A 16,978-nucleotide genomic window follows, 5' to 3' on the forward strand; every position below is an offset into this window, starting at 1 on the left:
ACACACACCACACCACACACACCACACCACCACACACACCACACCACACACAACACACCACACCACACCACCACACCACACACACCACACCACCACACACACCACACACACCACACCACACACACACCACACCACACACACCACACCACACACCACACCACTACACACACCACACACACACCACACCACACTACACTATACCACACACCACACCACACACACCACACCACACCACACCACACACCACACCACACCACACCACACCACTACACACACCACACACACACACACCACACCACACCACACTACACTACACTACACCACACCACACCACACCACACCACACTACACTACACTACACACCACACCACTACACACACACCACTACACACACACCACACCACACCACACCACACCACACCACACCACACCACACCACACTACACTACACTACACTACACACCACACCACACTACACTACACTACACTACACTACACACCACACCACTACACACACACCACACCACACACACCACACCACACCACACTACACTACACACCACACTACACCACACTACACTACACTACACTACACCACACACACACCACACCACACACACACACACCACACCACTACACACACACACCACACCACACACACCACACCACTACACACACACCCCACACACCACACCACACCACAACACACCACACCACACCACACCACTACACACACCACACACACACACACCACACCACACCACACTACACTATACCACACCACCACACACCACACCACACACACACACACCACACACACACACACACACCACAACACACACCACACCACACTACACCACACCACACTACACTACACCACACACACACCACACCACACCACACACACACACACCACACCACACCACACACACCACACCACTACACACACACCACACCACACACACCACACCACAACACACCACACCACACCACACCACACCACTACACACCACACCACACCACACACACACACACCACACCACACCACACTATACCACACCACCACACACCACACCACACACACACACCACACACACACACACACACACCACACAACACACAACATACAACACACACCACACCACACCACACCACACTACACTACACCACACTACACCACACACACACACCACACCACACCACACACACACACACCACACCACACACACCACACCACTACACACCACACACACCACACCACACACACCACACCACCACACACACCACACCACACACAACACACCACACCACACCACCACACCACACACACCACACCACCACACACCACACACACCACACACACCACACCACACACACACCACACCACACACACCACACACCACACCACTACACACACCACACACACACCACACCACACTACACTATACCACACACCACACCACACACACCACACCACACCACACACACACACCACACACAACACACCACACACCACACACACACCACACACACACACCACACACCATACCACACACACCATACCACACACACCACACCATATCACACACACCACACCACACACACACCATACCACACACACACACCACACCACACACACACCATACCACACACACCACACCACACACTGCTCTATGAATCAGAGAACCCTATAGAACACAATACTCAGCCAATCAGAGAAGAACCCTACAAAACACAATAATCGGCCAATCAGAGAAGAACCCTACAATAATCAGCCAATCAGAGAAGAACCCTACAATAATCAGCAAAGGTGAAAAAGTCTGGAGATCTCCAGAGCCGCCTCCTCCTCCAACAACCTGACGAAGACATCCTAGATGAATACCCATCTAACCACCTGTAGTCTCCAGGCTATAATATACCCATCTAACCACCTCTGGTCTCCAGGCTATAATATACCCACCTAACCACCTGTAGTCTCCAGGCTATAATATACCCATCTAACCACCTGTAGTCTCCAGGCTATAATATACCCATCTAACCACCTGTAGTCTCCAGGCTATAATATACCCATCTAACCACCTCTTCTCTCCAGGCTATAATATACCCATCTAACTACCTCTGGTCTCCAGGCTATAATATACCCATCTAACCACCTGTAGTCTCCAGTCTATAATATACCCATCTAACTACCTCTGGTCTCCAGTCTATAATATACTATTCTAACCACCTGTAGTCTCCAGTCTATAATATACCCATCTAACCACCTCTGGTCTCCAGTCTATAATATACCCATCTAACTACCTCTGGTCTCCAGGCTATAATATACCCATCTAACCACCTCTGGTCTCCAGGCTATAATATACCCATCTAACCACCTGTAGTCTCCAGGCTATAATATACCCATCGAACCACCTCTGGTCTCCAGGCTATAATATGAACAGTAAATCCTTGTCCCAGTCTCAACCAACCAGCAGGTGGCGGTAATCAACCATCCTGTTTACACTCCCCCATATAACCAGCAGAAGAAGAAGATGCACACGCACACACACACACACACACACACACACACACACACACACACCTACTGGTTGCTGACGTCCTTCTAGATATACACACACACACACACACACATCCTCCTAGGTACTGACCTACTTTTAGAGAAAACATCAAGTGATCATTCATGAGAGGAAGCAGGTCGCTGTGTTTGAGAGGCAGAGCAACAGCCAGACGATTGATGGCTACAACATGACTGGGGAACCGAGGGGCTGCTGCTCTGACCCTGTGCCCCTCGTACAGACATTTCCATTCTAACCAAATGCCCCCCCCCCCCCCACCACTTCTCCTACCAGGTGAGGATGCATCCTTGCCCATCACCATTGGAGGGAGCTACCAGGTGCTGGTGAACAACGTGTTCTACTTCACACAGCGCGTGGTGGACAAGCTGTGGCAGGGCATGTTCAACAAGGAGTCCAAGATGGTGGTGGAGTTTATAGTGCAGCTTATAGGACAGGTGAGGATGACCGAGACCAGGGTTTCTTCAATATCTGATTCATTTACAGGTTCTGGCACATGCTGAACTGGGACGGGCAGGATTAATTGTCCTGATGGAGCACGCACAACAAGGGGAAGGCGCCTTCAGAATCTATTCACACCCCTTGACTGTTTCCGCATCCGCCTGAATTTAAAAGGGATTAAATTGATATTTTCTGGTACTGTCCTACACACATTACACCTGAATACCAAGTGTTATGTTTGGAACAAATCCAGTACAACACATGAATGAGTACCACTCTCAAATATTTTCAATCATAGTGGTGGCTGCATCATGTTATGGGTATGCTTGTAATCAAGTTTTTCAGGATAAAAAAATAATAATAAACGAGCTAAGCGCAGGCAGAGTCCTAGAGGAAAACCTGGTTCAGTCTCTTTCCACCAGACACTGGAAAATGAATTGACCTTTCAGTAAGACAATAAGGCCAAATCTACACTGGAGTTGATTACCAAGAACACAGTGAATGTTCCTGAGTGGCCGAGTTGAAGTATTGACTTAAATCTGATTGAAAATCTATCGCAAGACTTGAAAATGGTTGTCTAGCAATGATCAACAACACATTTGACAGAGCTTTAATACGTTTTTTTTTAAGAATAATGGGTAAATGTTGCACAATCTTTAGAAACTTAGCCAGAAATAACACTGCTGTAATCACTGCCAAAGGGGATTCTATCATGTGTTGACTTAGAGAATTGAATACTTATCTAAACAAGAGTTACATTAGTTATATTACAGTAGTTACATTAGTTATATTACAGTAGTTATATTACAGTACTTATATTACAGTAGTTATATTACACTAGTTATATTACACTAGTTATATTACACTAGTTATATTACACTAGTTATATTACACTAGTTATATTACAGTAGTTATATTAGTTATATTGCGTTAGTTACATTAAATTAGTTACATTAAATTAGTTACATTAAATTAGTTACATTAGTTATATTACATGAGTTGTAGTAGTTATATTATATTAGTTATATTAGTTACATTAGTTACATGACAGTAGTTACATTAGTTAGTTTACATTAGTTATATTTGTTTTACTAAATTAGTTATATTAGTTATTTTACATTGTTTAGTTTACACAAGTTTTATTATATTGGTTAGTATTAGTTAGTATTATTACACTAGTTATGTTATATTCGTTATATTTCATTAGTTATATTACATTAGTTATATTATATTAGTTATATTAGTTAATTATATTATATTAGTCATATTAGATATATTACAGTAGTTACATTAGTTAATTATATTATACTAGTTATATTACATTATTTACATTAGTTAATTATATTACAGTAGTTATATTATATTAGGTATATTACATTAGTTACATTAGTTAATTGTATTAGTTATAGTACATTAGTTATATCACAGTAATTATATTATATTAGTTATATTATATTGGTTATATTATATTCGTTATATTACATTAGTTATATTACATTAATTATATTATATTAGGTATATTATATTGGTTATATTATATTAGTTATATTACATTGGCTACATTAGTTAATTATATTATATTAGTTATATTATATTAGTTATATTACATTAGTTATATTACATTAATTATATTATATTAGTTATATTATATTAGTTATATTATATTAGTTATATTATATTAGTTATATTATATCAGTTATATTACATTAGTTACATTAGTTAATTATATTACAGTAGTTATATTACATTAGTTATATTATATTAGTTATATTACATTAGTTACATTAGTTAATTATATTATATTAGTTATATTACATTAGTTAATTATATTACAGTAGTTATATTACATTAGTTACATTAGTTAATTATATTATATTAGTTATATTATATTAGTTATATTATATTAGTTATATTACATTAGTTACATTAGTTAATTATATTACAGTAGTTATGTTACATTAGTTATATTATAGTAGTTATATTATATTAGTTATATTATATTAGTTATATAACATTAGTTACATTCGTTAATTATATTATATTAGTTAGATTATATTCGTTTTATTACATTAGTTATATTATATTAGTTATATTACATTAGTTATATTAGTTAGTTATATTACAGTAGTTATATTACGTTAGTTATATTAGTTAGTTGTATTACAGTAGTTATATTACAGTAGTTATATTAGTAAGTTATATTACAGTAGTTATATTACATTAGTTATATTACATTAGTTATATTAGTTAGTTATATTACAGTAGTTATATTACATTAGTTATATTATATTAGTTATATTACTTAGTTATATTACATTAGTTATATTACATTAGTTATATTACATTAGTTATATTAGTTAGTTATATTACATTAGTTATATTACAGTAGTTATATTACAGTAGTTATATTACAGTAGTTATATTACAGTAGTTATATTACAGTAGTTATATTAGTTAGTTATATTACAGTAGTTATATTACATTAGTTATATTACATTAGTTATATTACATTAGTTATATTACAGTAGTTATATTAGTTAGTTATATTACAGTAGTTATATTACAGTAGTTATATTACAGTAGTTATATTAGTTAGTTATATTACATTAGTTATATTAGTTAGTTATATTACAGTAGTTATATTACATTAGTTATATTACAGTAGTTATATTACAGTAGTTATATTACATTAGTTATATTAGTTAGTTATATTATATTAGTTATATCACATTAGTTATATTACATTAGTTATATTAGTTAGTTATATTATATTAGTTATATTACATTATTTATATTATATTCGTTATTTTTCATTAGTTATATTACATTAGTTATATTAGTTAGTTATATTATATGAGTTATATTACATTAGTTATATTTCATTAGTTATATTACGTTAGTTATATTATATTAGTTATATTACAGTAGTTATATTACATTATTTATATTATATTCATTATATTTCATTAGTTATATTAAACTAGTTTTATTAGTTGTATTACATTAGTTATATTATATTTGTTATATTATATTAGTTATATTACAGTAGTTATATTACATTATTTATATTATATTCGTTATATTTCATTAGTTATATTACATTAGTTATACTACATTGGTTATACTACATTGGTTATATTATGTTAGTTATATTTCATTAGTTATATTAAACTAGTTTTATTAGTTGTATTACATTAGTTATTTTAGTTATATTATATTAGTATATTAGTTATATTAGTTATATTACAGTAGTTATATTAAATTATTTATATTATATTCATTATATTTCATTAGTTATATTAAACTAGTTTTATTAGTTGTATTACATTAGTTATTTTAGTTATATTATATTAGTATATTAGTTATATTGTATTAGTATATTAGTTATATTATATTCGTATATTAGTTATATTACATTAGTTATATTACGAGTCATGAGCTATATTAGTTATATTACATTAGTTATATTACAGTAGTTATATTATATTAGTTATATTATATTAGTTATATTAGTTATATTATATTAGTTATATTACGAGCCATGAGCTATATTAGTTATATTATATTAGTATATGAGTTATATTATATTAGTTATATTATATTAGTTATATTAGTTATATTATATTAGTATATTAGTTATATTATATTAGTATATTAGTTATATTACATTAGTTATATTACGAGTCATGAGCTATATTAGTTATATCACATTAGTTATATTATATTAGTTATATTATATTAGTTATATTATATTGGTTATATTACATTAGTTATATTACATTAGTTATATTATATTGGGTATATTATATTAGTTATATTACGAGTCATGAGCTATATTAGTTATATTATATTAGTTATATTATATTAGTTATATTATATCAGTTATATTATATTAGTTATATTATATTAGTTATATTGCATTAGTTATATTGGTTATATTATACTAGTTATATTAGTTGTATTATATTAGTTATATTATGAGTCATTAGTTATATTACATTAGTTATAATATTATGAAGACACTGTGTATAGAAATACAACATATGCAGTTCCTGTTTGTGGGTGTCCCAGGACTGGAAACAGTCTGATTTACAGCAGTACGGTACTCAAACAGTCTGATTTACAGCAGTACAGTACTCAAACAGTCTGATTTACAGCAGTACAGTACTCAAACAGTCTGATTTACAGCAGTACGGTACTCAAACAGTCTGATTTACAGCAGTACGGTACTCAAACAGTCTGATTTACAGCAGTACGGTACTCAAACAATCTGATTTACAGCAGTACGGTACTCAAACAGTCTGATTTACAGCAGTACGGTACTCGGAAACAGTCTGATTTACAGCAGTACGGTACTCGGAAACAGTCTGATTTACAGCAGTACAGTACTCAAACAGTCTGATTTACAGCAGTACAGTACTCAAACAGTCTGATTTACAGCAGTACGGTACTCAAACAATCTGATTTACAGCAGTACAGTACTCAAACAATCTGATTTACAGCAGTACGGTACTCGTTTTGACTCAACTAACCAGCAAATGAACGAGTTAATTGAATCAACAAGTCAACCTTCACGTCTCTCCCAGACTTGCACAACTGAACCAATAGAAGAGCTTTAGGTGAAACACAGCCGTGTGATTTATAAGTAGATGTAGGCCAGCAGTGTGCATGTCTGGAGTGGTACTGCTTTGAAACAAGAGGATTTAGTAAGATTTCAAACACGTACTTAATCAGTCCTCGGAATCCATTGGCTGTTATAAACAGGATTATTGTTTACACACTTCGCCAACCCTACGGATGTCTTAACCCCAATCAACTCTCTGGAGAAGAAAGGCCCTTTCTACAACCACCTCTCAGGCATCGCAGACCATAAATCACAAGACCAGAGTCTTTCTTAAAATGTTCCACCTCTCTTTTCTCCCGTTTGCAGTCCAAGAGGAGGTCGCAGAGTCTGTCTCTGGACTCTCTCTACCACTGTCTGAACCGTACGGTCCTGTACCAGCTGTCTCGACCTCACAAGACCGTACCTCAGCAGGTAGCTCTGCTGGACTCTCTACGGGTGTTGACCGTCAACCGTAACTTGGTACTGGGACCGGGCAACCACGACCAGGAGTTTGTAGCCTGTCTGGCTCACTGCTTCATCAACCTGCACGTTGGGAGGTAGGTCTGGGACTGGAGGTAGGGTCTGGGTCTGGAGGTGGGTCTGGAGGTGGGTCTGGGACTGGAGGTGGGTCTGGGACTGGAGGTGGGTCTGGGACTGGAGGTGGGTCTGGGACTGGAGGTGGGTCTGGGACTGGAGGTGGGTCTGGGACTGGAGGTGGGTCTGGGACTGGAGGTGGGTCTGGGACTGGAGGTGGGTCTGGGACTGGAGGTGGGTCTGGGACTGGAGGTGGGTCTGGGACTGGAGGTGGGTCTGGGGCTGGAGGTGGGTCTGGGGCTGGAGGTGGGTCTGGGGCTGGAGGTGGGTCTGGGGCTGGAGGTGGGTCTGGGACTGGAGGTGGGTCTGGGACTGGAGGTGGGTCTGGGACTGGAGGTGGGTCTGGGACTGGAGGTGGGTCTGGGACTGGAGGTGGGTCTGGAGGTGGGTCTGGAGGTGGGTCTGGAGGTGGGTCTGGGGCTGGAGGTGGGTCTGGGGCTGGAGGTGGGTCTGGGGCTGGAGGTGGGTCTGGGGCTGGAGGTGGGTCTGGGACTGGAGGTGGGTCTGGGACTGGAGGTGGGTCTGGAGGTGGGTCTGGGCCTGGAGGTGGGTCTGGGACTGGAGGTGGGTCTGGGCCTGGAGGTGGGTTTGTGTGTCTGTTTTAGCTAGCTAGCTTACTTAGTTATAGGCTTGCTTCTTCATGCATTCTTGAATTCATTGCATTGCTCGAGACATTTATAGCAGCTGTGTGTCCTGATCAGTGAGTTTGAGGCCTTGTGAAGTGTTGAGCTGGCTAATCGAATGACAACAGGCTGCAAAAATTTAGTTAGCTTAGTCTTATCTATGGGTGAGTGGTATATGCTGGCTGACTCTCCTCTCCTGTCCCGCTTTCTCTCCTCTCCTCTTCTTTCTCTCTCTCTCTCTCTCTCTCTGTCTCTCTGTCTCTCTCTGTCTCTCTCTGTCTCTCTCTGTCTCTCTCTCTCTCTCTCTCTCTCTCTCTCTGTGTCTCTCTGTCTCTCCCTCTCTGTCTCTCCCTCTCTGTCTCTCCCTCTCTGTCTCTCCCTCTCTGCCTCTCTCTCTCTGCCTCTCTCTCTCTCTCCCCTCTCTCTGTGTCTCTGTCTCTCTCTCTGTCTATGTGCAGTAGTGTGGAGGGTTTTGGTTTGGAGGCAGAGGCTCGTATGACCACCTGGCACGTCATGATGCCCGCTGAGAATGGACCTGATAACAGACACAGCCAGGAAGTTAGCGAAGGTAACATAACGTCTGACTGTCTGTCTGCCTTTCTCTCTTGTCTGTCTCTTTTTCAAAGTGTGTTTCTATGTGTGTGTGTGTCCCTAACTCCTGTCCTGTCTGTCCCCCAGGTCGCCAGCTGCTGCTGAAGGCAGTAAACCTTGTGTCCCTAACTCCTGTCCTGTCTGTCCCCCAGGTCGCCAGCTGCTGCTGAAGGCAGTAAACCTTGTGTCCCTAACTCCTGTCCTGTCTGTCCCCCAGGTCGCCAACTGCTGCTGAAGGCAGTAAACCGTGTGTGGACAGAGCTGATGCACAGCAAAAGACCCATGTTGGAGGACATCTTTAAGGTGTCCCTCCCCACCAACGACAGAGGACATGTAGATATCAGCACCGCTCGGCCTGCCCTGGAGGAACCTGCCCTGAAGAGCTGGCAGAACCACCTGGGTGAGAAAAGACACACACATCTAGACAGACGGACACCCACACACAGAGACGAAAACACAAACACATACTGTGTATTCGGAAAGTATTCAGACCCCTTGACTTCTACCACATTTTGTTACGTTACAGCATCATTCTAAAATGGATTCAATAGTTTTTTTTCCCTTCATCAATCGACACACTACCCCATAATGACATCGCAATACCCCATAATGACATCGCAATACCCCATAATGACATCGCAATACCCCATAATGACAAAGCAAAAACAGCTTTTTCAAAATGTTTGCAAATGTATTTAAAAAAAATCAAAAACGGGAATGTTACATTTACGTAAGTATTTCAAACTCTTTACTCAGTACTTTGTTGAAGCACCTTTGGCAACGATTACAGCCTCAAGTCTGAAAAACATCCCCTAAGCATGATGCTGCCACCACCATGCTTCACCGTAGGGATGATGTCAGGTATCCTCCAGACGTGACACGTGGTATTCAGGACAAATAGTTCAATCTTGGTTTCATCAGACCAGAGAATATTGTTTTTCATGGTCTGAGAGTCTTTACGTGTCTTTTGGCAAACTCCAAGAGGGCTGTCATGTGCCTTTTACTGAGGAGTGTCTTCTGTCTGGCCACTCTTCCATAAAGGCCTGATTGGTGGAGTGCTGTAGAGAAGGTTGTCCTTCTGGAATGTTCTCCCATCTCCAAAGAGGAACTCTGGAGCTCTGTCAGAGTGATCATCGGGTTCTTGGTCACCTCCCTGACCAAGGTCCTTCTCCCCCGAATGCTCAGTTTTGCCGGGTGGACAGCTCTAGGGAGAGTCTTGGTGGTTCCAAACTTCTTCCATTTGAGAATGATGGAGGCCACTGTGTTCTTGGGGACCTTCAATGCTGCAGAAATGTTTTGGTACCTTACCCCAGATGTGTGTCTTGGAGCTCTACGGACAATTCCTTCGACCTCATGGCTTGGTGTTTGCTCTGACATGCACTGTCAACTGTAGGACCTTATATAGACAGGTGTGTGCCTTTCCAAATCATGTCCAATCAATTGAATTTGCCACAGGTGGACTCCAGTCAAGTTGTAGAAACATCTGAAGGAGGATCAATGGAAACAGGATGCACCTGAGCTCAATTTAGAGTCTCATAACAAAGGGTCTGAATACTTATGTCAATAAGGTATTTCAGCTTTTAAATTTGTAATAAATTTGCAAACATTTCTAAAAACCTGTTCTCACTTCATCATTATGGGGTATTGTGTGTAGATTGATGAGGAACAATTTCTATTTAATTTAATGATCTAATACGACTGTGATGTAACCAAACGTGGAAAAAGGGGTAGGAAGGGGTCTGAATACTTTCTGAATGCGTTGTACACACGGACTCTGTAGTCTATTGTTTGGCATTGTGTCAGAAAGGGCATGTTAACACCACAGTACAGACTGTTTAGTGGTCAGGGGGATATTGGGACATAATCAGCTTTACCATGTGGTTTTTGTAGAGCAGAGAAAGCCAAGTTAGGACCAGGAGACGCCAGCATACTGGAAGACTGTTGGATAACCTCTGTTCCTTTCTCTTGTTTGTCTCTGTTTCTATGTCCCTCTGTTTCTCCCCCCCCCTCTCTCTCCCTCCCTCTTTACTCCTTACTCTCCCTCTCCCCCCCCTCTCTCTCTCTCTCTCCCCCCACTCTCTCTCTCCCCCCCTCTCTCTCTCTCTCTCTCTCTCCCTCTCCCCCCCCTCTCTCCCTCTCTCGCTTTCCCTCCTCTCTCCCTCCCTCTTTACTCCTTCCCCTCCCCCTCTCTCTCTCTCCCTCCCTCTTTACTTATCCCTCTCCCTCTCTCTCTTTCCCTCCTCTCTCCCTTCCTCTTTACTTCTCCCTCTCCCTCCCCCTCTCTCTCCCTCCCTCTTTACTTCTCTCTCTCCCTCCCCCCCTCTCTCTCTCCCTCTCTCTCTCTTCCTCTCCCCCCCTCTCTCTCTTTCCCTCCTCTCTCCCTCCCTCTTTACTCCTTCCCCCCTCTCTCTCTCTCTCTTTCCCTCCTCTCTCCTCCCTCTTTACTCCTCCCCCCCTCTCTCTCTCGCTCTCTCTCTCTTTCCCTCTCTCCCTCCCACTTTCCCTCTCCCTATCCCTCTCTCTCTCTTTCCCTCCTCTCTCTCCCTCCCACTTTACTTCTCCCTATCCCTCTCTCTCTCTTTCCCTCCTCTCTCTCCCTTCCTCTTTACTTCTCCCTCCCCCTCTCTCTCCCTCCCTCTTTACTTCTCTCTCCCTCTCTCTCTCTCCCTCCCCCCTCTCTCTCCCTCTCTCTCTTTCCCTCCTCTCTCCCTCCCTCTTTACTCCTCCTCCCCCTCTCTCTCTTTCCCTCCTCTCTCTCCCTCCTTCTTTACTTCTCCCTATCCCTCTCTCTCTTTCTCTCCTCTCTCTCCCTTCCTCTTTACTTCTCCCTCTCCCTCCCCCCCTCTTTACTTCTCCCTCTCCCTCCCCCCTCTCTCTCTTTCCCTCCTCCCCCCCCCTCTCTCTCCTCTAGTCCATGAGAAGAAGTGTATTAGCAGAGGGGAGTCGGTGGCTCCGGCCAGCCAGTCCAAGCTGTCTCGGGTCAGTAGTGGTTTTGGTCTGTCCAAGTTGACCGGCGCTCGACGCAACAAGAAGGAAAACTCCCTGAACAAGAACAACCTTTCTGCACAGGTACACACACACACACACACACACACACACACACACACACACACACACACACACACACACACGGACGGACATGCACAAGAGCACACACATAACATGCATTCATACTCATGCATGCACATTCACCTAACAGCAAGCCAGCAGCATACCACCCTGCATCCCAACTGCTGGCTTGCTTCTGAAGCTAAGCAGGGTTGGTCCTGGTCGGTCCCTGGATGGGAGACCAAATGCTGCTGGAAGTGGTGTTGGAGTCCCAGTAGGAGGCACTCTTTCCTCTGATCTCAAACATTAATATCCCAATGCCCCAGGGCAGTGATTGGGGACATTGCCCTGTGTAGGGTGACGTCTTTCGGATGGGATGTTAAACGGGTGTCCTGACTCTCTGAGGTCATTAAATATCCATGTCACTTATCGTAAGAGTAGGGGTGTTAACCCCGGTGTCCTGGCTAAATTCCCAATCTGGCCCTCAAACCATTACGGTCACCTAATCATCCCCAGTTTACAGTTGGCTCATTCATCCCCCTCCTCTCCCCTGTAACTATTCCCCAGGTCGTTGCTGTTTATGAGAACGTGTTCTCAGTCAACTTACCTGGTTAAATAAATAAACACCCACACTAACCAGGTAAATTCCTTCCACCAATAGGAGACGTTCCAGTGGATGTTCACCCACATAGCGGTGGTCAGGGACCTGGTGGCCATGCAGTATAAAGAGTACCAGGAGGTAAGAACACTATGGTACTCACAGCGTTGTCTATCACACTACGGTACTCAAAGCGTTGTCTATCACACTACGGTACTCACAGCGTTGTCTATCACACTACGGTACTCACAGCGTTGTCGACTACACTACGGTACTCACAGCGTTGTCGACTACACTACGGTACTCACAGCGTTGTCAACTACACTATGGTACTCACAGCATTGTCTAATACACTACGGTACTCACTGTGTTGTCTACTACACTACAGTACTCACAGCGTTGTCTACTACACTACGGTACTCACTGTGTTGTCTACTACACTACAGTACTCACAGCATTGTGTACTACACTACGGTACTCACTGTGTTGTCTACTACACTACGGTACTCACAGCATTGTCGACTACACTACGGTACTCACTGCATTGTCTTAACACGACAGTACTCACTGCATTGTCTTAACACTACAATACTCACTGCATTGTCTTAACACTACAGTACTCACTACATTGTCTAACACTACAATGCTCACTGCATTGTCTAACACTACAGTACTCACTGCATTCTAACACTACAGTACTCACTACATTGTCTAACAATACAGTACTCACTGCATTCTAACACAACAGTACTCACTACATTGTCTAACACTACAGTACTCACTACATTGTCTAACACTACAGTACTCACTACATTGTCTAACACTACAGTACTCACTACATTGTCTAACACTACAGTACTCACTACATTGTCTAACACTACAGTACTCACTACATTGTCTAACACTACAGTACTCACTACATTGTCTAACACTACAGTACTCACTGCATTCTAACATTACAGTACTCACTACATTGTCTAACACTACAGCACTCACTGCATTCTAACACTGCAGTACTCACTACATTGTCTAACACTACAGTACTCACTACATTGTCTAACACTACAGTACTCACTACATTGTCTAACAATACAGTACTCACTGCACAAGTCCAATCAGATCTCTATATGCTGAACTTGACAGACATATGTAATAACACTGCCTAAACACACAGTACTCTCTGGGTCTCTCTCCTCTCTCTCTCTCTCTCTCTCTCTCTCTCTGTCTCTGTCTCTGTCTCTCTCTCTCTCTCTCTGTCTCTCTCTCACTGTCTCTCTCTCATTCTCTCTCTCTCTCTCTGTCTCTCTCTCACTGTCTCTCTCTCATTCTCTCTCTCTCATTCTCTCCTCTCCCTCTCACTGTCTCTCTCTCTGTCTCTCTCTCTGTCTCTCTCTCTGTCTCTCTCTCTGTCTCTCTCTGTCGCTCTCTCTCTGTCGCTCTCTGTCTCTCTTTCTCATTCTCTCCTCTCTCTCTCTCTCTCTCTCATTCCCTCCTCTCTCTCGTTCTCTCTCTCTCTCGTTCTCTCTCTCTCTCTCTCTCTCAATTCAATTGACTTTATTGACATTGACTTTAAAAACATATCGAAAAATAAAATATATTTATATATAAATAAATGGTGTGACCAACAGCAATAATAATAGTAGTAGTGGACATGGGATTACATTTAACAACAACAACAACAACATTATTAATGAGAACAACAATACATTATAGCAATGGTAGTGGACCAGTGTCAACATGACTGAGAAGACACATGACCTGGTATGAAAGGGAAAGGAGAGATAGACAGAGAGAGAGCGAGACAGAGAGAGCCTCAGGACAGCAGCAAGATGGGAAATATTATCGACATTACTTTGCACTTTTCACTGGCTGTCCCTCAGGTTGTGGCAGGAGGACACATATATGGCTGCCAAAACTGCACATTTTGGCTTTTCACCCAATAAATATTTGATTTTTTATAGTTTCAAATTCTTTGTATTGAATTGTAATTTTGGGAAAGAAATATTCTCTTAGGTCTGAGTATTTGTCACAGTGTAATAGGAAATGCAGCTCTGTCTCTACCTCTCCCCTGGAGCAGAGTGAGCACAGCCTGTCCTCTCTGGGCAGCCAGGTTTGTCTGTGACGACCGGTCTCTATAGCCAGACTGTCCTCTCTGGGCAGCCAGGTTTGTCTGTGACGACCGGTCTCTATAGCCAGACTGTCCTCTCTGGGCAGCCAGGTTTGTCTGTGACGACCGGTCTCTATAGCCAGACTGTCCTCTCTGGGCAGCCAGGTTTGTCTGTGATGACAGGTCTCTATAGCCAGACTGTCCTCTCTGGGCAGCCAGGCTTGTCTGTGACGACCGGTCTCTATAGCCAGACTGTCCTCTCTGGGCAGCCAGGTTTGTCTGTGACGACCGGTCTCTATAGCCAGACTGTCCTCTCTGGGCAGCCAGGTTGGTCTGTGACGACCGGTCTCTATAGCCAGACTGTCCTCTCTGGGCAGCCAGGTTTGTCTGTGATGACAGGTCTCTATAGCCAGACTGTCCTCTCTGGGCAGCCAGGTTTGTCTGTGACGACCGGTCTCTATAGCCAGACTGTCCTCTCTGGGCAGCCAGGTTTGTCTGTGATGACAGGTCTCTATAGCCAGACTGTCCTCTCTGGGCAGCCAGGCTTGTCTGTGACGACCTGTCTCTATAGCCAGACTGTCCTCTCTGGGTTTGTACCTAGTCAGTGTTTTCCTCCGTTTCCTGTCAGTCACAGTGGTCAGATAGTCTGCCACCATGTACTGTCTGTTTAGTGCCAAATAGCTCTCTCTCTCTCTCTCTCTCTCTCTGTCTCGCTCTCTCTCTCTGTCTATCTCTCCTTTTCTCTCTCTCTCTCACACTCTCTCTGTCTCGCTCTCTCTCTCTGTCTATCTCTCCTTTTCTCTCTCTCTCTCTCACACACACTCTCTCTGTCTTGCTCTCTCTCTCCGTCTCTCTCCTTTTCTCTCTCTCTCACCGTCACTCACTCTTCTCTCACTCTTCTCTCTCTGTCACTCTCTCTTTCACCGTCTCCCTCTCTCTCACCCTCTCTCACTCTCTCTCTCACCGTCTCTCACTCTCTCTCACCATCTCTCACGCTCTCTCTCACCGTCTCTCTCTCTCCCCGTCTCTCACTCACCGTCTCTCTCTCTCTCTTCCCCATCCCTTGTCAGAGGCAGCAGAATGTCCTAAAATACGTGACAGAGGAGTGGTCGTCTATAGAGTATGAGCTGCTGAGAGAGCGGGGCCTCTGGGGGCCCCCCATCGGATCCCACCTGGACAAGTTCCTACTCGAGATGACCGAGGGGCCCTGTCGCATGAGGAAGAAGATGGTCCGCAACGACATGTTCTACATTCATTATCCATATGTCCCCGAGCCTGAACCCAGCACTAATGGCCAAGTACAGGTACTGTAATAATGTAGTATTTCTGTAGTAATACTATAATACTATAATACTACTATAATAACAACATGTTCTACATTCATTATCCATATGTCCCCGAGCCTGAACCCAGCACTAATGGCCAAGTACAGGTACTGTAATAATGTAGTATTACTGTAGTAATACTATAATACTACTATAATAACATGTTCTACATCCATTATCCATATGTCCCCGAGCCTGAACCCAGCACTAATGGCCAAGTACAGGTACTGTAATAATGTAGTACTACTATAACAATATTTATTTTTATTTATTTATTATTATAACAACAACATGTTCTACATCCATTATCCATATGTCCCCGAGCCTGAACCCAGCACTAATGGCCAAGTACAGGTACTGTAATAATGTAGTATTACTGTAGTAATACTATAATACTACTATAATAACAACATGTTCTACATCCATTATCCATACGTCCCCGAGCCTGAACCCAGCACTAATGGCCAAGTACAGG

At 42.0% G+C, this 16,978-nt stretch overlaps 1 protein-coding gene across 1 annotated transcript in view; it reads left to right on the forward strand.

Moving 5' to 3' along the window:
- The window catches only part of wdfy3 (WD repeat and FYVE domain containing 3), a 224,097-nt gene that overhangs the window by 156,963 nt on the left and 50,156 nt on the right, over positions 1–16,978 (forward strand). The window contains exons 41-47 of the mRNA XM_064936580.1: positions 2,850–3,010; positions 7,945–8,174; positions 9,293–9,402; positions 9,643–9,825; positions 12,337–12,494; positions 13,135–13,212; positions 16,249–16,482. Of these exons, the coding sequence (XP_064792652.1) occupies positions 2,850–3,010; positions 7,945–8,174; positions 9,293–9,402; positions 9,643–9,825; positions 12,337–12,494; positions 13,135–13,212; positions 16,249–16,482 (1,154 nt within the window). The remainder of the gene's footprint in view (positions 1–2,849; positions 3,011–7,944; positions 8,175–9,292; positions 9,403–9,642; positions 9,826–12,336; positions 12,495–13,134; positions 13,213–16,248; positions 16,483–16,978) is intronic.

The sequence above is a fragment of the Oncorhynchus masou genome, chromosome 25 (genome assembly GCF_036934945.1).
Source record: "Oncorhynchus masou masou isolate Uvic2021 chromosome 25, UVic_Omas_1.1, whole genome shotgun sequence".
NCBI classification, from domain to species: Eukaryota; Metazoa; Chordata; class Actinopteri; order Salmoniformes; family Salmonidae; genus Oncorhynchus; species Oncorhynchus masou.